The 24,954-nt window shown below is 42.1% G+C and overlaps 1 protein-coding gene across 6 annotated transcripts in view; it reads right to left on the bottom strand.

The window, feature by feature from the left end:
* The window catches only part of RPAP1 (RNA polymerase II associated protein 1), a 74,655-nt gene that overhangs the window by 45,443 nt on the left and 4,258 nt on the right, over positions 1-24,954 (bottom strand). For 3 of the 6 annotated variants that reach the window (XR_012623249.1, XM_074824149.1, XM_074824144.1), the window contains exons 2-17: positions 24,013-24,254; positions 22,936-23,084; positions 22,292-22,384; positions 20,753-20,933; positions 18,579-18,755; positions 15,403-15,609; positions 11,376-11,491; positions 10,862-10,960; positions 10,328-10,429; positions 9,374-9,541; positions 6,916-7,098; positions 5,017-5,151; positions 4,657-4,836; positions 2,515-2,672; positions 1,101-1,280; positions 120-321 (exon numbers count right to left, since the gene is read on the bottom strand). Coding sequence is in view for 5 of the 6 variants with exons in the window: in XM_074824149.1 (XP_074680250.1) it covers positions 120-321; positions 1,101-1,280; positions 2,515-2,672; positions 4,657-4,836; positions 5,017-5,151; positions 6,916-7,098; positions 9,374-9,541; positions 10,328-10,429; positions 10,862-10,960; positions 11,376-11,491; positions 15,403-15,609; positions 18,579-18,755; positions 20,753-20,933; positions 22,292-22,384; positions 22,936-23,084; positions 24,013-24,202 (2,520 nt within the window). In the remaining variant the exon portion in view is untranslated. Of the gene's footprint in view, positions 1-119; positions 322-1,100; positions 1,281-2,514; positions 2,673-4,656; positions 4,837-5,016; positions 5,152-6,915; positions 7,099-9,373; positions 9,542-10,327; positions 10,430-10,861; positions 10,961-11,375; positions 11,492-15,402; positions 15,610-17,897; positions 17,975-18,578; positions 18,756-20,752; positions 20,934-22,291; positions 22,385-22,935; positions 23,085-24,012; positions 24,255-24,433; positions 24,586-24,954 lie in introns of those variants that run through there. The other 3 variants (XM_074824146.1, XM_074824145.1, XM_074824148.1) reach the window with 3 other exon arrangements.

Below are 24,954 nucleotides of genomic sequence, written 5' to 3' on the forward strand. Positions count from 1 at the left end.
TAGTCCTCAGCTAGATGCCTCAATATCTGTCTTTTTCAGCACTGCCTGTAAGTTCAGGTTTTCAGAGGTAATAGACAAACTGGTGAGATAAAAAGACAACCTGTATTTTCAGGCCTTACCTGTTGGCTGCAAGCTCTGTAATAAACTCCCAAGTATATCATGTAAGTTGTGGTCAGAGGTTGGAGAGTGTGCCAAGTTTCCGTCTGGGATATCTCCTGGAGGAATTTTTTCAGACTGGTTTCAAGAAAGGGATGTAAGCCTGACACTTGATTCCACACTACTGGAGGAGGTGGAATCTGTTCACTGTCTTCTGAGCTATTACTGAAACACAATGGAAGAATGACACAGGATAGCGAATATGTCTCAAACAATTGTCTCTCTAAATCACCATTTTTAATAGCAAGATTTCCAATTGCATGTAGTCTGGAAGGCAGTACCCGGCAACAGCCACTAGGGGAAAAAAGGTCTTTGCACATTCCCACAGACCAGACCAAATCAATTTAGGTAGAAAGGACAAATGCAGAATCTACTCATAAAAGCTGAAGTTTCTTCACCTGCTCTACTCCGTCCTTGAGCTATGCTCTAGTTTTACCAGACACTCTACCTCAGTATCCAGCTTTAATTAAAGAGTTTCTTGCTTTTCACCAGAAAAAGTACCTATGTCTTCAGCAAATCCAACTGCTTTGATGTCTATCAAAACCAACAACCTCTCAATCCTGACTCATTTTGGTCTCTGCAGAGAGGTTCTGCCCTCCAAACCTCAAGGAGGTTACTTTCTTTTCCCCAAAGGGAAGGTCAAAGGAGCTTCCTAGCTCCTTTCAGCAGGGCATTTGTCTAACACTGCCCTTCTGCCCCAATAGCTGAATGCAGATTTTTACTCCTGCCTCTTACCAGGCTAGCAGGTGTAGGTGTCAGACTAGATACCGCTTCTGACCTTGGGTCAGAGGGAATACACCCCTCCATGCAGGGATTCACATGTGGGACAGTAAACCATCCAAAATGAAGGAAAAAAAGGTGATAGCCAGGTCTCTAAGCCGAAGAGAGGGAAGACAGGATGCCAACTACTCAGATACACAGAACTGGTGCCAGAGAGGGCCTACCTGCTCAGCTTGGCCTGCAGCTCCACCGTGTAGCCTGCTGTTTGCGTCACATGTATCAGCAGAGTAACTACTGCTGTCGCTCGCTGGACAGACAACTCAGTCAGAGGGCTCTTCCCACGGCAAGTGCTGAGCAACTCAGGCAGGGACTGCAGTATCCTCACCAGCACAGGGTAGAGATCCCTAGAGTACGAATCACAGTATAGATGAGGTTGGAAAGGCTCTCTGGAGATGTTTAGTTGGATTTTGTGTATTTTCAAGGATGGAGAGTCCACAATCTTCCTGTGCAACCTGCTCCAGTGTTTGATCGCCTTCACAGTAAAACAATTTTTCTTACACTTAAGTGACATTTCCTGTGTTTCCCTTTGTGTCCATTTCTTCTTGTACTTTCACTTCATACCACTGGAATAACCTGGCGCTACCTTCTTTACACTCGCCCATTACATATTTATAAATATTGCTAAAATGAGATTATGAGAGCCAGCACCACCACCAACCTAACAAAAACAAAGATGACAAAGGAAGAATACTGTTGTTCCAAAGTCACCTGAATGGGACCTACCTAATACTCTGCCTCCAAGCATTCCAATAATCTCTTGGAAAAGCTACTTTTATTTTATTTGTTTCCCTAGTTTTTCAAATTCTTGGCCAAAGTATCCTCGGTTATAAACATGCAAATTTGAGGAATCTTCTGCTGCTTCTCCTTCCTCAAGATTATTTACAGTGCTAAAAAATTATATAGCTTTTACTCTTTATTAACCAATACACCTGATTGGACTGGAGAACACAAAATGTAGTTATGGAGGGAGAATCTCCCTTCTGAAACTTAATACTGGCCTCCCTTTTATTTCTCTTTAGAGCAACTCCTTATCATCTCTCTGCTTCCAGGTCAGTGCAATTACATGTAGAAGATTCAATGCTTGAGATAGCTCAGACTTATCCCAGTGCAGACCTTGAACTGAAATGTCGATGCAGCATGCAGTCTGTCTGCCCCAGTCTCCTCACTTAGCATGCACGCTGGTGACTGCTGCCCACAGATCACCTTTAGATCATCGGATCCAATCTGGGCATGCTGCAAGCTACGTGTCTTGATGGCACACAAGCACAGATTATTCATGCCTTCAAGGAGAAAAAGGTGCAGCCCTAAAAGGTTAGGGCGATCTCCCATAGTACAGAGGAGAAACAACAAAATCCCAGTGCTTAAACACAGGAGATAAAGAACCAGAAAAAGCAATACTCAACACAACTACCTTTAGAAACTGTGGGTTTTATTGCAGGAGGTCAGAGAAAGGGAGATAGGACTCCCTGAAGGGAGTAGAGACTAAGCCTGGAGATCCCTATATTTGTCCCTCTGGAACAGGGTGTCTATTTTCTCTGTTGTGCCCTCCACCCCCATTTTTCCAGCTTTGGGCTGTACCTGTAGAGATCACAGGCCTGACCATAGCCAGCAGCCACAGTCCACAGACGGAAGGCTTCGGTGCTTAGCCTGATGGCTTCTTCCCTTGGCAGAAGCAGATCCAGCGGGTCTTCAGCTATAAATCGACTTAACCGACTTTTCATTTCAAATTTGTTAAGCTGTAAAACAAACAAACAAACAAAATAGAAAAGAATAAACAACAAAAAAGACAAAGGGATAAGAGACATCAGTTGTATGCATCATTACCTCATTACTGTGACACACCAAAGAGCTGCAGATTTCAATTCAGCTCATTCTAAACTCCTCTTGCACTGTTCAAATCTGTCTTTATCTTGTGTAATGTCAAGGAGCATACTACAAAGGATCAATAAATGGTCAATGACTATTAAGAGAGAAGTATTCCTGGAAGGAATGCCTGGGTGTTACCTAATCCATTCCTAACAAAAATCAACTACACCTAAATCATTCCTGATGGGAGGTTTGTCTAGCCCACATACACTCTTTTTTTGGATGCTCTTTGCAGCACTTAACTGCTGTTAAAAAATATAATCATCCTTCTTTAAGTAGTCATAAATAGAACTCTATTAGTCAAGATTTCCTGTAAAGCTATATCTTATGAAAAACACTGTACGCAAAAGTACTGAATTGATGCTGGTATTATTTTTGGGAGGTCACACTAAATGGCTTTCAGAGGTCCTACAACCTAAATCTTCCCATGATCCTGTGTTTATTTCATAAAAAAGGGTATCTCCTGCCTATGACTTTTATAAGATTATAGAATTTTGATGCCTTGCAAATGTTCTGAGGTTATTTTAGTATTGAATTAAGCATGACATGACTCATTTGCAGTTCTCTAGAAATAATTTTTATCCTCCCCAACAACTGGGTATTTTTGTTTAACCATAAAAAAGAGCTTCTCTTTCCCTCTCCCACATATACAAAAGCTTGTGTGTGCTCTGTCTAAACAAATGAGATAACAATGTCTTTTTCACAACACAAGGACATATTATAGATAATTTAAAATTCAAATGCTTTAGAGACATCTTGTAGGGAAATCAATGCACACCAGCAAGAAAGCAAAGGAGCTGATGAATCAAACTATGAGTTCTGACACTCCTCCTACAGAACAGAGGGCAAAGTCAAATTTACTTCCAGAGGAGGAAGATGGAAGAATTTTGTTGCTAGCTAAAATAAATTCCTACAATGATGACTGATTTAGTTTTTTATTATCTGCCATTCCCATGTTTAAGTGCCTGTAACAAGCCATACGAGAGTGCAAGAGAAGCAAAACCTGAGTGGCAGGAACCTCGTAAGCAATTTTACATACCTTGAAACACCTGGAGTACACAAAGCCTGAAAGAGTAAAATTCAGTGATTTTCTATTAGGTTCCTAGCACCACTTACAGCATTTAAATATTTCACTATCCATTATCAGCACATTATTCTATGTATTTTATAGCACAGACTGGTGTTGTTCTGCTGATGTTAGCAACTTCCTGGATGGCAATTTATTAGATGCAGTTAACAATACTGAACCAAAAACCCTAAGAGGTGCTCCCTGCTCTGTAATGGGTGCTGTGTTACACATTTATAGTGCCAGTGTCATGACCTATATGAGTGAATGCAATAATCTCTGAAGTGGAAAACCTATCTAGAAGTAGATAAGAGGAGTTAGAAACACTAATAAATGACCTCAGAGTTATGACAAATTAACAGCAGGAAAGTTCAACCATGATTGTAGAGCACAAGGATAGTGATTAAATCTCTGCTTCATAAAGTCCTAAGCTGCCTATCACTGGAACATGGGAAAGTACAGAGCATCATAGACCAATGTGTGCTCTAAACATCTGTTATTGGTATGTATCACTGAGCTGTGCTATGTGATTTTGCATAACTACACTACGTAAAACAAAAAAAAGCAGAGAAAAGCTTGAGACAGCTCTTCTACTGGTACACAGCAGAAGGCATCGTTATTATGATGCTGTCAATTCCTTCAACACACACATATGCTCCTTCTTCACAGTGATTATTTCAGCTTCAGCTCAGAGTCACCTCCAATTAATCCTCTATTTTTACTTTAAAAGTAAGGCATAGAGAACAAAGGCCTCTGCAATCAGAAAAGCTCTTCTGAGAATCACTCACCAGCCTGGCTGTTGCATTTCGGCCTCCAGATGCCAACACTCTGATGAACTTCATAGCAGTGGCACAAGCAACTCCATGGAGGCTGGTGAGTAAACACCCTGGTTCAGCCACCTGGGGATCCCACTGAGTAGGAAGAAATTCCCTGACAATGGTCTCAATCAACCGAGGACAGTCAAGCAGCTGCAGAGAAACAGCAGGCAGCACAAATAACTAAAGGTATGCAATTATGCAGACATGCAGAAGACATGAAAAACACGCAAGTTTTTCTGACATCCTTGCCATAACTTTTACCCGCTTCTTTCTTTCCTTTTTCAAACCTTTCTTTACCATTCCCAAGCTCCTGTACAATGGGAGATTTACCTGGCTGCATGCTTCAGAGGAGTGCCTGGCTATGTGGGTGAGGATGTGCAGTATATCCAGCACTACTGTTGGAACAGGTCGTACCACCTCCAGAATGTACCTCAGCCGGTGCTGGATCCGTGTCTTCAAAAGTCCCTGAAAGAAAAAAAAAAAATATTCCATTATGCTCTTAACAATTGCTCTCTGAACTGCAGTTGCTGGAAGACAAAAGCACATTCAATTACATCTTCTGCAGAGAGAGAGTTTTAAAATCACCTATGGGGAAAAAGAGAAATAAGTTTCTGCAGATTTGCCAGTACACTAGCAAATGAGCAAGAGTTAGCTCAAGAGAGCAGAAATGACTGAATTTCTGTTCTGAATCAGACTACTGGTGGGGTTTGGATACTTGTGTTTTCCAGAATATGAAACCAAGTAACAGGGAATAGGGCGATAATCTTCCCTATATGGGACTACTAAAACCTAATGTGGCTGAAAAGGGTTCTCATGCTCCTTGAATGATTTTGGCTAGACATCACCTCCAGCTCATGCAGCACTCTGTCTGATAGTACCTGTTATGTCAAAGGAAGGTGACAGAAGCAGAGAACACCACAAATTCCTGTTTTGCAGTAGGAAAAGAGAGATGCAGAGAGATGACGCAATTTTTATTACATGGCTCACAGAGCATAAGACCATGATCAGTGGCGGTGCAAGGAAAGAAATCTTCAGTTTAAGTGACAGCATTATGCAGTCCTAGTTCTGGGAAAAGGCAACTTTGTAACATCTGAATTCATACTACTAATATTTTTTAAAAGTTGCAGCCAAGCAGGGTAGTAGTTCTAGGCCTGACCGAGTTCAGGTGCTAGTTTAAACACTCCTTTTCCAACTGTGTGGAGTAATTGAGTTGTAACAGCTAATAAGCAGGTGTGAAATGGAATTTCACAACAAGTGGAACACTGAAGAATTTTATCCCAAATATCTTCTGAGTTCAGGCCACTTGGAACAAGTTAAAACCCATTATGCTGAACTATGCAACTGTTTCCAGAATCACAAACTGATCTCATGTCTTCTAGCTACAACTTCTCTGTTAAGCTTTTTGAACAGCGTCATCTAGTAGAATACATCTGAAATCACGAAGCCTCTCAACAAGACCAGATGCCCAAGTACAGTAGTTCTTTTTCCCAGTGAAGCTTTTAACCAAGGGCCATTCAAACACAGGCTCAAGCACATGGACTAAGCAATGGGATCACAGGTTTTAATGATCGCAGCAGGCAGGAGAGTTGCATCAGCTTCATCAAGGCTGTGTTTGAGATAACAAAGATTACTATTTTTAGATATCTTATCAGGAATGTGGGATTAAGCTTAGATATGTGAGAAATTCCTCCCAAACACTGTAACTCTAGCTGAGAAATGCAAATATGAAGAACGAAATTGGGGAAACACTAAGAAGCCACCTTATGTCGAGTACAAAAAGAATGTCATCGTACAAATTTAACTAGTTCTGAAATATGCAGCTGTAATGCTCATGTTTAACTTTGCAAAACATATAGATGCTTTAATAATGGCTGGAACCTTTTCATTTTTAGCTCAAGTAAGTGAGCCTGAAAATCATGTCTGTATGCAGTCTTTCAGCCAGTCTTACAAGGTCATCACTGTGCTTGTTGCCAATTTCCCTGGAGGAAGTTAGAGATACTTAATGATACTGAATTCACACAGGTCAAGTCTCAACACTTTTAGAGATCAATAGAATTACCCTCCTGGTAATATATGACAGAAAGGTAACATCCAACAGCCAGAGAAGAGTTCTAATTCTTGCCCAGAATGTTCTTAATCGCATACACAGGAGAGTAGATGTTTCAGCAGCACACACTGTGTGCAGAGCCTATTTTCGTAAAAAGATTTCATGTCTAGCTCTGTGCTTACCTTTACAACATCGTATCGGGCCACATCTGGATCTGGCTTGTTTTCATCCTTTAATTTTTTATCTTGAGACTTCTCTGTTACATTTAATTCTTCCTCTTCCTCCTCCTCTTCCTCCTCATTGTTGGGGACAAAGGGGAATGCAGCCATCCCTTGGTACCATGAGAAAGTCCAATCAAGGTATTTCTGTAAGGAGAGTAAAAGAAAATAAAATTCTCACAAAGAAGTCATGGAACACAAAAAATTTTCAAGGATGCTTCTGATTACAGAATGCTTTATTGATTCCCACTTAGCTCCAGGAAAACAACAAAGGGTATCCTAAACATGACCAAGTAGAATGCAATGCTTTTTCAGCAAAGTGATTTTAACTTGTGACCCACACACACTTGGGAAACCATGAAAAGCAATTACTGTGAGGTGAATTAAAGTCACTACACAGGTAACAGAAATGCAGCTTAACTGAAAAACATTTAAGATAAAAATAAATAAACAAACCACCAAGGCTCAAGAAGCTAAACTGCAATTTGGCATTTATTTGCTCTATTTCCATTTCTGGACCTGTGTGGAACTTAGGTCACAAATAATACAGAAAGGTCATGTAAAAATGTTAAAATAAAGACTGCCCGTTCATGTTTTTCTGGCTTTTGTTTGAACACCCCTCAACTTCAGCATATAAAAACCCCTTTTTTTGTTCACAGCTAATGACAGTGTCAGATACTCTCAAGTTCTAGGGCAATACTGCAATAAGTGAGCTTTCAACTCTTTAGAGGGGATTGCTCCCATAGCAGACCCACCTCCCCCAAAATGTTTTAGAATATAAAAGACAGTCAAATCAAATGCTTGCACTACTTAATAGCTATAATAATTTCCGTTTCCTGAACTGGCAGTCAGAAATAGCTACCACATTAGACAGAAAAGAAGTGGTAGACTTCAAGTAAACCCTGAGCTGTTCTGAAAAATTTCAAATGCAAGTGCCAAGGAAGCACAAGTTATTAGGAGACATAGGGGGAAAAAAAAGACAATATTAAACGAAGTTGGTGAGTGAATGACATGGTGAGAAGAGGCCTGATTTTAGGGGATGAAGCCGAGTCCATCTGGAATAGAGTTTGGAACTACAGCCTTCCTTCTATCGAGAGAAGGAGAAGCACAAGCCACAGTATCTGGGTCATCAAAGGAAACAGAGAAAGGTGGTTCCTTCCCATAGTCACTGATGAATGAACAAAATCTTCAGACAGCATGACTTATGTGTGTTGATCTTCTGTGTTTACACTGGGGACAAATCCTGTTTGTCTTACAAATCCTGGAGCAAAAGGCCGGACTTTCAGCCCTGTCCCTTCCTCTAAGACCTTTTGAAACTCAGCAGCACAAGACTCTAGGAAGGACTCTCCAAATGAGAAAATATACCAACAGAGCACTCACAGTGCTGCTTCTGGCATCGAGAGAGTCAGCAATCCCCACTTATACAAGACATCACACCACAAGCTTTGATCTGAGAATCAGAGCACTGCAGAGAGTTATAAACCAGAGTAATATCAGAAGAAAAGAAACCACATTAAGAAGCTGATTCATAGCATTAATTACCTACCATGGGTGGGCAGGACTCATCTAGCAGAACACCATTAGGCTCATAGCCTAGAAAAGGAGCAAGATGTGGAGAAAGCTAGCTAGTGCTTTGTTTCTCTTGCATCCCCACTAGGGATAGCTCTAAAGACCCTGGAAGAAGTTGCAGGGGGCTTCTTGAGATCTACCCACTCTTCTCTATCACCAGCCCCTTTGCAGTCTAACACAGGAGCAGCTCACAGAAGGAACTTGAAACATAGCCCACAGCATGCTTTGCCTATAATGGACTGTTTCTGTCCAACCAGGAAGATATTGTAACCGTGCTCCTCAGGGCTCTCTAGTATCTCTGAACACCCAAAGGAAGTTTAAACCTTCTAACAGGAGAGAAAGTATCAAGGAGGAAACAGACAGATGAAAATGTGAAATTAGGTATTCATCGGTGTAAGAAATGCACATGAGAACAGCAGAAAACAGACAATGAGAGAAACAGAAAATGGCACCATTATGAGGCATAAGGCAAAGCAGAGAAAATACTTAATCTGTTCAGAGCAGGAAAACTACAAAACAAGAAGGCAATAACACAAGAAGCCATATTAAAAAAACCCTAAATTGTACACATACATTAGTAGAGGCCTGATCTAGACTGTAAAGATGTCAAAAGAGAATCTCAGCAGCTGGCACTGAATTTAATCATGGGGCAGAGCTAATTCAAACAGGAGAAAAGCTGTTTGAATCTCTCAAAGTGGGACAACACACTCCCTTGTCTGTCCCAAAGCATAGCAATGGCATTCTATTGACCATCCAGCAAGCCTTTGTTCAAGCTACTTACCATGTTTTCTCATTCCAATTCCTGTAAACAGCTCAGCTGAAATCAAACCCAGGCACTTAATGATTGCCTCACCTCATCATCAAGTGACACCAGCAGAGCCCGGAGAGCACCAACAGATGCTGCCATGACATTATCCACTGTATCATCCAGCGAGAAGCGCAGCAAGAAGAGAAACCCAGCATCAAGCAGCAGACGCAGAATGCTGCCCTTCAAGGAGGAAGCAAACTCTCCAGCCCTGGCCTGAAACATACGCCACACATAGCCAGTGTTAAAGCTGTCTCATCTCAGCTGGGTACATCTCAACATTCTGTGCGTGTTTGTCTCTTCCCATTCCTACTGTAAAGCAGCTAAATTGTGTGCAGGGGTTTTTTCCTCTATTTTCTCCTCCTTTCATTCTACAGAGGCACACAACTCCAGTTCCTTAATGCATGAAACCTTTTTTCTAATGTCTGGAGCCACCTTCTGACTTCACCCTGTTCTGCCCCATCGTTCTTCTCAAAACCAGTTTCTTCTTCTCTGCCTCCACTGCCATTGCAGGGAAGGTTAGCACTTCCCATAGTTAGGTGGAAGTGGGCACAGAAGTAAAAAGTCATTTTGCTTTATGCCATTGGCACATCACTCTAAAGAGTAGGTTGGTTCATTCCCACCTCCTACAGAAAAAGCACATCATGAAGCTGGCTCAGACAACAGGAGTGAAAGGGTCATTGCCAAGGACAGGTTTGTCACAAAAGTAACACCAAAAAAATAACTTGTGTCCAAAGCAACAACAGAACTGAAGTTGCAGCAGTGCTGCTGAACAACACTTGGAAGCATCTCCCTCCAGAGAAACCTGAAACTCATTCTGTTAGGTCCCAACACATAACTTTTCTAACAGTAAGGAGATCCTCAGTGAAAAAGAATGCCCTGCTGGTGATTTTGCTCATCTTCATTGAATAGCAGAAAGCAAACAACTAGTACCAGAAAATCTGGGCCCTGATACAGCAGAAACTTTAATTATGGGGAGGAATTCCATGGAAAGTGACTTACCTTTTGAACAATACGACCCAAAACCTGTAGAGCCAGTGTCCTCTGTTGAGTAACTTGGCTGCGAGACAAATGAAAGAGCTCTTGGAGAGAATAACCGGCCCTCTAAATGGGGAGAAGAAAAAAAAACAAACAACAAAACCCCTAAGCTATAGGTAAAAACAGGCCCCTTAAAGTAAGATTAACTGTAAAATGCTGCAATGCAACACTGTTTGCTGCTTTGTGGCAATTGCAAAAGAGATTCTGATCATTGATGCAACAAGATAAAACTGAACTTCTTAAGAAAAGGATGTGTGTGTGCCTTTTTCCAACACCACAGATCCTTAATGGCATTAAAGAGAAAAAGCATTAATGCAGTTTTCTGAAAGTAGAGCAGTTAATGCACGCAGACCCAACCTATCTTCAGGAGCTTGTTTCAAAAGAAAAATCACCGTCCACACTTTCCTAAGGCTTTTGTCACTAAAAAAACCTCAACACCAAAGGAATCTGACAAATCAAACACCAAAAACAGGAAGAGGTGTGCTATATTACACCTACCTCTGCCTCTTCTCCATGGTGATGCAGGCCTAGATGTGTTGGTAAATCAGCATCTGCAGGAATCAATTCTCCTTTTAAACTGAATCGAGCTTGCATTCCCTACAACAAAAGTGTGGAGGGAGAAAAAAAATTATTTCTATTGCCTTCCACTCTAATCATCACTTAAAATACCACTTCTTACATCAACTGCTGGAAGGTCACAGTTCAAACTCTCCCCAGATCAGGCCTCAAATTCTTAAAAAAAATTTACTCCCCTCTTTCCTTTTTTCTTAGCTTTCAGACTTGTTTCATCTTACAGTTGATAGACTCTCACTTTCTAGCTCTCTTGAGCACTGCAGACTAAATTGACCACATATCATCCAACCCCAGGGCAGAAACTGGGGAATCTCTCAGCCTGATGAAGTCTTACAAATTGAGTAACCAGAGGACTGGTCTTTGAAGCCTTCAAATCTATTACTGTTGAGAAGCATGATCCAGACACAAGCATGAAAAATATCAGTTTCTGCTTTCAAACCTTTTTGGTTTTCTTCTGTCGGGGTGAGGGCAAATCTTTCATCCATTCCAGCTTCTCAAACTCCACATTGTCCATGTGAATCCATTCTTTCTTGGGCTTCACAGGCAGATCATCATCTTTGTAGGGGAACAAAAATAGCAGTCTTACCTTCCAAGGCAGAGATGAAGAAAATACTATTCTCTCTTTGCCAACCTACTTGGCTTAAAGACTGCATGAAATATAGGATTCACGTAAAATAAGAAGAAAACAATTTTCAAACTGACTATTGGCTGATGCATAAACATCAAAGGTTTAAAGCTGTTTTCATCTTTCACAAGAGCTGGAAGAGGAAGTAAACAGCACTGTAATGAAATTCACAGACAAGGCTCATTTGGGAGAAGTTGAACAGAAGTCAGGACACAAATAATCACAGAATGATTCGGGTTGGAAGGGACCTTAAAGATCATCTAGTCCCAACCCCCCTGCCACAGGCAGGGACACCTTCCACTAGCCCAGGTTGCCCAAAGCCCCGTCCAACCTGGCCTTGAACACTGCCAGGGAGGGGGCAGCCACAGCTTCTCTGGACAACCTGTGCCAGTGTCCCACCACCCTCACAGTAAAGAATTTCTTCCTTCTATCTAATCTAAATCTACCCTCTTACAGTTTAAAACCATTACCCCTCATCCTATCACTACACTCCCTGATAAAGGGTCCCTCCCCACCTTTTCTGCAGGTCCTCTTTAAGTACTGGAAGGCAAGTAAGGCAAAGTGATCAGAACCTGGGCAGAAAAGTAATATCTGCCCTACTTTTGAAAAAACAAACTGGTATCATCCAAGGAGCGGGGTGTTAGGGGAGATGTGAAATGGTTCAAAAGTATTGATGCAGAGAGGTCCAAGCAAATTATTGGAAGCCAGTATGATTTCAGCCTAGATACACTGGAGAGAGCACAAACACTACTATTTGTGCTTTTGTCACATTTGTGATGCTGCTCTCCATTCTGTATCCCCCTCTAAAGGCCTGAGGAAATCAGTTTGGGAAGAAAAGATCAAAGCAGCTGAAAACTTATCCAGCTTGCCTGAGAAACAGCTCGGTGGGGAAGCTGGACAGTTGAATAAGAATTCCAAAGGTGCAAGTACTAAAGGAAGAAATTACTGATTTCACTTTATAAAGAGCTCTGACTAGAAGAATTTGATAAACAAGACATTTATGTCCGACATCACAAGAGTTGCCCTAGGAAAGAGACAAATCAGCGTGTGGAAGAATCTCACAAGTGAAGGGATGGGAGAGATGTAACTGCAAACAATCTGAACACTAGGAAAGGTAATGCTTTGCTACTAGGATACTATCCCATACTGGCATAAGAAGAGATGAGCTGAGAAGTCTTCGCTGTCTCAAGAGAAATCACACTTAAGGACAGGAACAGGGAGTCTGAGGGCATGAAAAGCAGCAGCATCACTCCTGCTGGAGCAGCCCAGAACTCATTTGCATTGCAGCTATTAATCCTACTGCTCTGGTCTTCTCTTGCAAGGAACAATGAGTCCCACTGAGATGCTCTTCTTTCATCAGATCTTTTCCTGCTGATAACTGGCCTGAAACCTAACCTTTTACTTTCCTCCAATTAGCAGATAAACTTTCAGGAAGGGCACTCATCCTTTCTAGGATGAAGCTTCACCCTTATGATCAATGAGGTATTGAGTCAGGCAAGGAACTAAGCACAGTTATCTTCCTCAGCCAGAAAGCTGTTCCGCAGAATTTCAGCCAAAGGATCAGCACGCATTTTAATTGAAGAGAAAGAAAAAGTGTCTGAAATGTAAGAAAGTGGAATGTTTGTGGGTGGTAGGTGCAAAGCTAGAGGAAATAAAATCAGTCTATTGACATTTGTAATTCAACAAATTGTTTTCTCCACTAATCACTAAATTGATAGGGTTGAGGTACTCATTCTGTGAATAGGATTATGCATATTACCACCAGCCTTTAGTATTATGATCTTGTCAATAAGACACATACATATTCCAAGGCATCAGCAGACTGTTCAGTTACTGAGAAATCCTCTTACAGAAACACAGGCTGACAGTGTGAATGCAACACTTGCACTGAACTTTTTCAGACTTGGATTATATTAAAGGCTACCACCCAACCTCTTCTCTTTCTGCTTTGCTTTCCTTTTTGTCTCAGTTCCAGAATTTACTTTTCCATTTGATAAGATTACAAGTTGCTGGATAAAGGCTTCACCATTTTGTTTATTAGAAACAGTAGCCTTTTATCTCATTAGAGAGGCAGGTTTGACTTTTGAGCAATCCCATTGCTTTGTGTCATCATCCCCTCCCTGGGGAAATTCAGAATAACCATTTCTGCTGGGTTATTCGTGACGAGTTTACTTCTGAGCACAAACAGATGAAAAATCCCAACACTAAGTGCTAATGTCAAATTAATATTTTACATCTCCTGTTGGCCAAGACAGGATGCAGGCATAAACTCAGGTGCTGGAAAGGCTTCCCTTGGTTTTATAACTGTGTTCCAGTGCATACTTTCTTTGTTATTTCAAATATCCTGGGAAAACTTCTCTTCTCCTTTGCTGTGCAGTCTTTCATGGGAAGCAAACGATGTTGTTAGCACACGACACACTGCACACTGAGCTATTCCCAAAAGCACTACTACAATCTTGTTCAGCTTTTACAGGCTGAACAACCCGCTTCTATTGCTCCCAGGCGAGTAGAAGAATGTCACTTAACCTGGTGCTATTTGTGCACTCGATTGTTCTGGAACTAAAAAGAACTAAAAATAGTCCTTTTGATTAAGATGGGTTCCTGGAAAAGTAAAACTTGGGGAGAAACAGCAAAAGGACTGTTCAGTGAAGTGTTTTCCTCAGTAAGAGGCTAATCAGCTTTCCTCCTCCTGCACATGTACACACACACATACACTCACAGACTCATCCCTCTCATCAAGAAAATGGTAAACGGTTGTTATCTCTTGCAAACATCAAGCTGAAATCCAGGAGTGATTCAGAGACCTCTTTAATCAGCCTGCATGTTGCACTGGGATACAAAGAATGCACGAGAAGAGAGGATCAAGAAATCAAGAGAAAGCCAAAAATTGACATGAAACTGGGGGAGAAGCATGCTAACGAGGGAGAGAGGCATGTTACGAACAAAAGTGTGAGGAAGATGAGAATGGGAGCCTAAAATCACAACAGAGAAAAATGGCTAAAGAAAAAACTGCAGTGAAGAAAGCAACAATAAAAGCAACAGAAGCTTAAGGGGGGAAAACACTTCTTTTTTCTGCCATGAGAATGTATGGGCTGCTCTAGCTGCTGGGAATAAAACAGCTTTCTCCTCATACAGGCATATATTGAGTATTAAAGACTTCTGTCATAAGAGCTCTGTACAATTCTTCCAAAAAAGCAGAGGAACACTCTACACCTTAATACTTCCCTCCATCCACAGCACAAAGAAAAGAACTGCATCCTGTGGAAGTCACCATGTGGGCTCTGAGATACAAACCACAGAGCAGGGCCATAAGGAGCAGTGTAAAAAGACATACATGCACTGTATGAGCAATCTCCCTGAAGTGAGGCTGTCATCTCCATGCTATCCTGTGAGCAAATCACTAATTCTTACCTACCCAACACCCTCTTGTCCCCAACCAGTCCCAGTTAAAAGAAGTTATTCAAGCAGCAGCTGAATCTCACTACCACACTCCTCTGTTTCCCTGTTCACACAACTGAACAGAAAAGCAATGATGTCTAGTTTAAAACACTTTTTCCCTTTAGAGACCTCAGAGCAAATTTCAAAACCAAAGCAAGACCTGCCCCTGAATAGCTCACCTCCATTACACAGTGTATCACCCTTCTATCTATGAAGCCCACCTAGGAATAACAGAGATGTTCTTCCCTGAACCCAAAATATATGTATTTTTTAAATATCATGATAAAATTCTGAGTTGGGTAACTAACAAAATGCCACATCAAGCTAATCTGGATCGATGCACACACCATAGGAACCTTACATTTGTGCTCAGAACATTAACAACACACACTTTGTTTCTTACCTGTGATTTCTACCTTCATATTTTCTTCCTTCTTTACAGATTCTTCCAGACGCGACTCCTGCATGGAAAGAGATGATCCTACACCATGCTGAGCCACAGGCAGAGATTCCACAAACTCCTCCAGTCTGTTCTGTTCCATTTTTAATTCCTTTTTCTGGCCTTCATTGCCACCACGTCGTGACTTTAAGAAAGCAACTAAACTGGAATCTGCAAGTATTGACAAAGAGACAGACAGAGAAGTGACAGAAAGTCTCAAAATACTTGATAAGCCTGGAGCTCGTGTTACTTATGTTTTAGTCTTTTTATTCCCGTTCCAACTGCCCTCTTCTTTTGTACCAACTGTCACTCTTTTTCAAACTGAGACACTTAACTGCTTTATGACCTCTTGAGCACATAAGCTGGGTACAACTGACAAGTGAGGCGACACCAAAGAAAGAGCTGATAAATGTCTTCCAAGGTAAAGCAACCACAAAAATTCTAGTTATTCTCCCAGCTTACAAATAAAGAGATAATCGTTTCTTTCTCCCTTACTGCCACTGAAAGGGCACATCCAAACAAGACTATTAATTGTGCAGAGAATTCTACTCTGTGATTTATGGGAGGAACCCTGGTCTGACAGTTTGCCTGCCCTGCCTGCAGACCGCTCAGGGGCATCAACTGAGCACTGCGAGAATACATGGAACAGACACCACAAAAAAAGACCTGCTCTTTATTGAATTGCACTAGAGCTGCAGTACATGGTCTAGATATTATGTTAGGAGAAGAAGATCTTGTTTGTTCCGAACTGACTCCCCATCCTCAGAGTCAGTTGTGGTCTGACAACATCCAGAAAACAGACATGGCCATTCTCTCCATGCTTTGGAGGAGAACAGGAACATTTGGGAGGTAGGGGTGTTTTGAAGCACAGATAATATTCCTATGGTTCTAAAATAGGAAAATGTCAGATGATCATCATTTTACTTTCAGATCTGCTACAGATGTCCCACATCATTTTTGATGGAGCATACTTTCTCTCTGAATACTGTTCATCTAGAAGATGGTGTTGGGATGCTTATGTCAGAGGTGAACAGTAAGAGACTGTGCATTGTGCCTCTAAAAGGTACAGAGATACTCCAACAAGCAGTGTCAGAGATGTATAAAGTAACAGAACATAACACCTACATTGGTTATGTATTCTTTGGAGGACAAAGGACAAGCAATTCAGAAATGCTCTGTACCTGAGAGAAGTCACCCCAAGAAGGAAACGACTCCCATGTCTCTGAACAGTTCAAAGATGATGCAGGGATCTATCCCACACTTGTGACTGCTGCATGCTCTCCTCATGATGCAGTTTAAACCTCCCTTGGCGAAGGAGAGGCATTCAGCCTGGTCTCATTAAAGCACACGTATTTTTTCCTGAATGCAAGCAGAGCTCTCACTTTCTCACACTTCACTGTACACAGCAAGGAAAAGACTGGATTCATTATTTCAGAGAATGACAAACAAGTCACTGATTATGTCAGTCTGTGCACAGTATGTCAGAAAGTAGAGCCTACTTCCTGCCCAGAGTCTCCATGGACAAAACCAAAACAGTACCAACAATAAGACCCTGAAGACACCGCCCAGCAAGGAATTGTCTACCCATCCTCATACTCCAGACCATGGAGTCTCACCTGCTTCATAACTAAGAAGTTAATTCAGAGACTGGGCAGCATTAAAACACCCACAAATTACTTACACTCCTGAATATGGAGAAAAAGTCTCTTTAATCCACATCTCTGTGCCTGTCCAGTTCCCAAGTTCACCTGTAAGCCAGCAATTTAGTTTAGGAGTTGTTTCATCCCGCATAATTCCCTAACCACAGATATTTTGGGAATGCTAAAATTACTCCATTTCCTTAAGGCCTCAAAGACTGAAAGATCTACAGTTTTACCCCACAGGGTATATAAACAAACACCTAGTTTTAGAAAATAATTTATTGCTCAAAAATACTTAAAATACATCCTACCCTTTTTAAACTCCCTAATTCACTAATATCCCAAAGGTCGGAGTGATGTGAACAAGGAGCAAAGATCACAAGAAGGAAGTGTATAAACAAGATATTTTTCGTACACATGCCATGTTTTAAACAGTGAAGTTTAAAAAAAATAATAATTTTTTTTCCACCTCGAGTAGTTTGGAGAGCTCAGCTCTCTGAATGATGTACCTAAACACTGTCTGCAATTATTTTGCACGGTTCCTTTGCCACCTTTCCAGTTATACTCATGCTGCTTGCAATGAAGTCAAGATCGTTAATATGATCTTTAAAGCTAAACCCACAAGAGACTTATGCATCTAAGATGCCACTCACACCTAAATTTGATCCTAGAGAATCTGAAATTATAAGAATTTCAAAACCCCTTATCTGCCACCTACATCTGTACGTCTGCTCTTCCTGAGCATACAAAAAAATCACTGAAAACAACACCAACAAGTTTTACAGTGCCCTAGATCACACAAAGTTTTATCAAACGTACCACATCCAGTGTTCTCCCCCATCTTGTCATTAGCTGTCAGTGACAGGCATTCCCAGAGCACCACTGTGGACAGGGCTCCAGACCAGAGACCAGACCCCTGCCAGAACGCCTGCACCCAACAGCCAGATAATTAAAACACCTTTTCAGGAAGTTCAAGACTAGTTTTAAGTTCTTCTGCTCTACCAAGTACAGATTCAAACTGAAAACTCCCACATGCCCACACATTTCCCCTATCTGGGTACTGACAGTTCTAGTCCAAGTCTTCGGTATTTTGGAAGGGAAGACCAAGGGCTCTCTCTCATCTCAGCACTGCTACAGCCATCCTAAGAATAGCTTTGCTTTATCTCCATCAGAGAATTACATTTTAGAACCTCAATACATGTATATGTAACCAGGTATTTGGTGTGCAAAGTAACAGAGTGCATGGACCCTTATCCCACAGCAAAGGGGAGATGAGACAGACTTAAGCTAAGCCCCCTCTCACTGAGGAATAAGCCATCGTTAATCCCTTAATTCTTATTCATAAACTACTGACATGACATGGAAGCTAGATTATCCACATACGCAATGAGCAAGAATCCCAAGCTCCCGTCTTTCATCTGTGAATTTGGTAAGACTTCAGGACACCTACACATTCAGTAAACTTCCACGTCTCTAGAATTCATCCCGGGAAGCACATACCCAGCTGAGCCAGAAGCCTTTCCTGCTCCTGCAGGATCTCTTCCTCAGACATGGACCGCAGCTTCTCCAAGTTCTCTCTATGAATAGCTTGAGCTTCTTGCTCACTCTTTTGGCTTCCAAGACCCTCTCCCGTTATGAGACAAGGCCACTGAGACGTCAAAATGTCACTAGCTTTATCTGAAAGATCCAGCAGAGAACACAATTAGTGATTTAAGTGCCTGTGGCATTATGAACACATATCAGTTTTGTCATTACCAGGCTTGCATAATTTAATTTTTTTTAACCTTGGTAGACAAGTTAAAATAGGAGTAAAGATGTTTAGTTTAGCTTCAAACAAAGATTTCATCCCATGTCACAACAAAACAACTTTTCCACCTTGTTTCTTTAGGAGTTTGGGGAGGGATGGGGGGAAAGGAACTTTGTTTCTTTAATGTAAAGCAAAGGCAAGAAAAGGTTAAACTGGAGCATAATTCATAATTGATGAGTCGGAGCACTCTTCCAAGTTAGTGAATACTAGATTCTTTCTCTGCACAAGAACACCTGAACCCACATTTGTATGTCAGCTGAACCACGACCTGGTAAATATCTGTTGAGTGAGACAGAGAATTATTAGGTAAACCAGTTTCCAGAGTGATACAGGATCCATTCTCAACACAGACATTTTTGCTTCTAACACTGTCCTGTGTTCACCTTTAAGGGTTAAACATATTAGAAGTTCCAGCAGGGTGGCATTTTTCCTACCCTGAACAAAATCAAGTCTCCTTTATCACCTGATCTAAATCCTTTGTAAAGGCTCATTTCATTTAACTCTAGCAGCAGGTAACATGCTCCTTTGGTCAGAGTGAGACCCTCCAGCTGTCCTGTAGCCACTCACTGCTTTAGTCCTTATGTTTTGTTCATATGCTCCATATAGCGTAACATCCCTGTGACCCTAAACCAGCCAACCCTGAAAGCATCAAACCCCTGTTCAAACAGCAGTAATGACACTCATCGTAACATCAGTAAGGTTTGATGTCACTTCCCCAGCAATTGTCTTGCATATTAAGAAGAGATGAGAAGACAGTGACCTGGTAAAAGATTCAGTAAGCTTTCCACCATCAGCAACTAAGGCGAGGGCTACCAGGTACAAACACATTGTTACTACAGAAAAAGGAGAGCTCCCTCTCTTCTCCTCTTGCTTCTAGTGATCCTGCCACAACAATCTTGATGAGGAGGCCAAGCCATTTTCTGATCCCTCTATTGTTCTAGGACATTTTAGAAGCATTCTACTTCAAGAGGATCACAGCTATGAGGCTGCTGCATCTCCCTTTGAGGTTTCTCAGACAGAAGTACACATGCACAGTCGTAACAGGATATACAGTAAGCACCATATATTGACCTGGATGGTGGATTTGTGCACGCACAGCACAGCACGTCTGGGTGTTCTCTTACCAATTCTCTGACAGCGGTCAGGGCAGACAGAAACCTTAGCCAAATGGCGATAACCCTCAAATGCCATCTGGCCTCTATTTCAATGTGAAAAAGAGGGCGTCAGGGAAAAACCCAGACATATGGTGGTCCAAAGCAAAAAGGGCTGCCCAAGCCAAAAACAAACAAACAAAAAAGCCTGGAGATGCTGGTACCAGTTGAATCGGTTTCATCTTTCTTTGTCACATTGCTGTCAGACAAGTAACTGCTGGAGGTGGCACTGACTCATCAGCACTGCCTCACAGCATTCCTTATGGAGCAAAGCCACAGTCTCATGGCAGCGGATCTAGTGACGGAAGACTGAGCTTTCAGCTTCTAGGTAGGAGTGAGAACCTGCATCACAGTGGTTTCAAACACGTTCATCAGACACAAGAACCACCCTCTTCCTAAAATTATGGAAATCAACGATGAAACAAGAAAAACTTTACATAGAGAGGAAAAGGAGGACAAGAAGCTTGAAAAATAAATCTATTTGTCACTGTGTAAAGCAAAAAGGAAATCGGTGAGAAAACTAACCCAATTTTTAGTGTTAATTTGGGTCTCAGACCATTTCAGATCCGTGTCACACAAACATTCCAAGTGACCTTGAGATTCCTAAACTGAGGACAACAGTGCTACCCTAATTTAAAACTAAGGTGCACTGATGTTATGGCTACTAAGGCTATGTAAACACGGTAGGCTGGATAAGCAGAACCTTCTCCACTTACCACCCCCGATGATGGGGAGAGGTGCCTCTCCCGCTGATCCCTCGGGATCCAGGGCATCCAGCGCAGCTGATCTTGTTTGCACGCACTCGGCAGCAGAGGGAGACGTTGCTGCCTTTTCAGCAGCTCTTCTCGCTGCCATCTTTTGTGCAAAGATGCTTTTTCTTCCAGATCCCACCTTCACCTGCAACAGGGAAGCCATGTGTCACCACTTTCCTCTCCAGACTCCCCCACACACCTGCCACTAACAAACGTATAGATCTGATCCTAAAGACACCCTCAGATCAGACTTTGGGACGTGACAGAAAGAAGCTGCTGGCAGCCACCTGCCCTTTTCTGTGCGTGTGCTATTCTTTTTTTAACACACAGTTTCATGCTAGGACTGAGAGACAAAAACATGAATGTTTTTGCTACCTAGAGAAGGAAGATGATTAATTATAAGTGAATTCAAGCCAGGCAAGTACACCTAAAATATCACCAAACACAACAGTTCCAGCTTTCCTGCTGTTTGGAAACTCTGCATTAGCTGAATACTTTGCATTTCTGAGGATAAATGGGGCTGTACTGCACTGTGCTCACCACATGCTTGGAACAGGCTTCTTATAAGGTGATTAGAGAGCAGCAGGGTGAAAAGATTTACACAGTAAGAAGTGGGCAAGTGGTGCTAAAATAATCCTGACTAAATTACTGTGCTGCTTGCCTAGGCAATAGAAGGGCATGGCTCTGAACAGCCTTGAACAGGATGCACAGGAAATCCAAAGCAGACTAAGCAAAAAAACAACCTCTTGCATGTCCCTAGTCCAGAGAAGCAGCTTAAAAGGCAATCTGAACATTTGGTAGTTGCTTTGTGCACTCCTGCATCAGGTAAACAGAACTGGTAGTTTAAAATGTATCACTCTTTCCTTTCAAAAAAGCTGTCCTTCCAAATAAGCTACCTCTTCAAAAGCAACCACAGCTATCAATCACATACCAATTCCCAGCATCTGACTCCCACTCAGCTAGCAGCTCTTGCTACTACAGCAATGACTGATGATAGCAGCCATGGCTTCCAGTTTTACAGCCTCATAAAAAAATTAAGTCAAAATCCAAAAAACTGCAAACGATAATCTGTGCAACCATACTCAGATGTCATGCCAGGAGAAATCAGGTGCAACTTCAGTAAGTACGGACTTAATCAAGCCTGGTGGACAAATTAAGAGGTTGTTCCTCAGAGAAAAACAAGCAGGACAAGATCAATTCTATTACAGTAGCACAGATATGATCCACCTCACTAAAGTTAGCTGAAGGGGATTGCCTTTTTCCTAAACTAAAAGGATTCCAGTATTATTTAACTGCAGGGTACGGAGTGCCTACTCGACAGCAGCTTGGTAGGACTCTCTCCTACGCTAAGGTGGCAATGCCAGAGATATGTCAATCTAGCACAGTCTCCAGCATTCCAAGTCACTTATTTTGAGCCCTACCACCCACCAAACACTAGGCTTTGTTGTGGGGAAGTTTTAATCGTTCATGAAGGTGGCCTAAAACAGGTGCTCCCAATCTTACCTCACTTTTTATCTCAGAGCGGTGAAACGTCCTTGGAAATGGGTCTCCTGTGGGCACTGGTATAGTCACTGCTACTGCACTCGTGTCTCGTTCCTGCAGCAAAAAATTCAAACCCTGTAGAAACCAGCGCAACAGCCAGATATGTTTATATCACTTAGCTAAGAGTGGACTCAAAATCTCTCTGCTCCACAGCTCACAAGCTTTCTGCTACATCGCCATCAGGATCAGAATACCTTGTGCTTATTTAGAGACAAAGTGAGGCTATTTTCCAAAAGGCTGGGCTGCCAAACTCCACACACCACTCAAAGGATCAGATAAAGGAAAATCTGGGCCAGTGCAGAGCAGTGAGTACATCCTCCTTAGAGAGGAAACTCACCCAAATACACACTAGAGCACATGCCTGCATGGAAGCAGTGTGAGCTGTAGGCAGTCTGGACTGGAGAGCAGATTCAAACCCATATTTAACTGACAACAAAAATATACTCAAAGAGTTTTTTCTTTCAAGGTGCTCCAGGATGCTGGTCTACAGTGGTTCATTACACTGTAGAAATAAAAAGCAGCAATAGCATCCTTCATACCTGCCCACTGCTTAGTTCGAAGCATTTAAAAAAACCACTAGACCATTGCATAAAAAACAGACATACAATAATTTTGCTGAAGACTGCTGTAATGTGTTGATCATGTCTCTCCAGTCTTTCCTCTGGATCTTCATCCTCAAAGTGGACAGAGGCACTTTTGATCTTGGACTTTTTTGGAGGAGCTGGAGTTAGAGCTGGGAGAACATCAGGAAAATCTGGGGAGAAGAAAAAAAAAAGCAGTCAAGTTACTCACACATAACCAGCATGCAATATGTACCAGACCAAGGCTCTCTAATAGCACCTATTATTGCTCTGATGAGAAACAAAGAAGATGAGGAAGCAACAAGACAATTAAGGGTCCTGTGTCTCTGACTTGCACTGGGTAGTAGAGAGAAACATGCTCAAGAATTTTATTATTTATGTATTAGCACCAAGGTCTTTTCAAAGACCTGCATAAGCAGGAAAGGGTACTGAGGCCTGACTGCAGGTACTAAGGGAAGAAGCAAGGCTGTAGAGAAACAAATAGTGTCCTTGCAGGTTGTGTTCCAGCACAGAAAAGCACATTTCCACTACCAGCTCTAACAGCAAGTGATTTGTATGATCATGAGAAAGTCAAGGCCTCCTTGTCACTATCTATAAACTGTGATCATATTTCGTTACATGGAACCAAGCACTGCAAGATTTAAGTTGTTGCTTTAAGAAAGCACCTTGAGCTTCTGAGACTATTACAGAAGTGTTACAGTTACTCCTGATGTAGGAAAACAAAACCGAAGGAAGGAGGCTTATCAAGCCAGATCTGCTGGCTGAAAGCTGGAGCTGTTAGCAGAGCTAAATCTCAAAGACACTGAGAACAGGGTCTGGATAGATGGCAAAGTAAGCAGCGAGTGTCCAATGGGTATAAATCACAGAAAACACCTCTTGCATTGAAGCTGCCAAGGTACCACAGACTGCTGATAAATGTAAACAAAGGCCATGTGTTCGAAAAGGTGGTTCTACTGGTAACATTGGACAAGTGCATTTTCCAACAAGGATAAGAATAAACAATGCTGCAAGGAGGACACACATGCAGTACAAAAGCAACCCTGGACTGAGAGAGAGGTGAGAGAATCCTAGTAATTCAAAGAAGTGCACAAGGGAAATTACCATCCAACATGACTACATCCTTGCTGTCCTGTAGCCGGGGTCTCTCAGCATCTGTGCTCCCTTCCTCCCCCTTCCTCTTGTCGGCTTTCTTCACAATCGTCACTGCAGGTGAAGCTCTGGCTGCCAGGAACTGGTTTTGAAAGTGCAGCAGGTCTGCCTCAGACTCCCCAGGCTTTGGTCTCGATAACATCCTGCCTTCCTGCTCTTGCAGCCCAGCCCTGTGTGCTGTTCAGTGAAACCTACTGAAGACATGGAAAACTGGTTACAGAACTGGATTTCCTGGGGATAAGATGGGGACAGCAACGGAAAAACTATTCATTTTTCTCCCACTCTGCTGTTCCTGTACATACTGCAGCCACCCTACTTCAGGATCACACCAGGACACAACGAGTTGTACCAGAGTCCCAGACAAACTGTTTACCTTGTTCTTCATTGATGAACAACATGCTACTAGTCAAGTCAACACCTGGTCTACCAGCCAGCTGGGAGCAGAATGGCATCCGTCCAGCAAAGAGCCAGCCAGCCAAGTGCATCACTGCCAGAATGCCAACAACACGGCCTTGGATTTGCAAAGTCACAGAAGCACCTGGTCCCAGACAACAGATTTGACTTACTCCATTATCAACTCCAACCAAGAACATCAAAGGCACAGTATCATGCAAACCTCCCTCCTCCAGCATATGGTCTTCTCAGGATCCTATCATTAGCATCCCCTGTCAGGACACAAGAGCTTGTCCATGTAGATCTGGACAAGGCACTTGCTCTCACTGACTCTGCTTGCTCTCCTCCTCACTCAAATGTCCCAAGTGAAAAAACTTTTTCTTCCTTATCTAGTCCTCCTGCTTTAGTTCTCTCTCTCTCTTTAACTGCCCTCTTATTGGCGGAAGTCATGCTACTTGCAAGCATTTTCATTCACTGCCCAGGCCAGTTTTGGGTTGAAAG

Source organism: Strix aluco, chromosome 4 (genome assembly GCF_031877795.1).
Source record: "Strix aluco isolate bStrAlu1 chromosome 4, bStrAlu1.hap1, whole genome shotgun sequence".
NCBI lineage: Eukaryota > Metazoa > Chordata > Aves > Strigiformes > Strigidae > Strix > Strix aluco.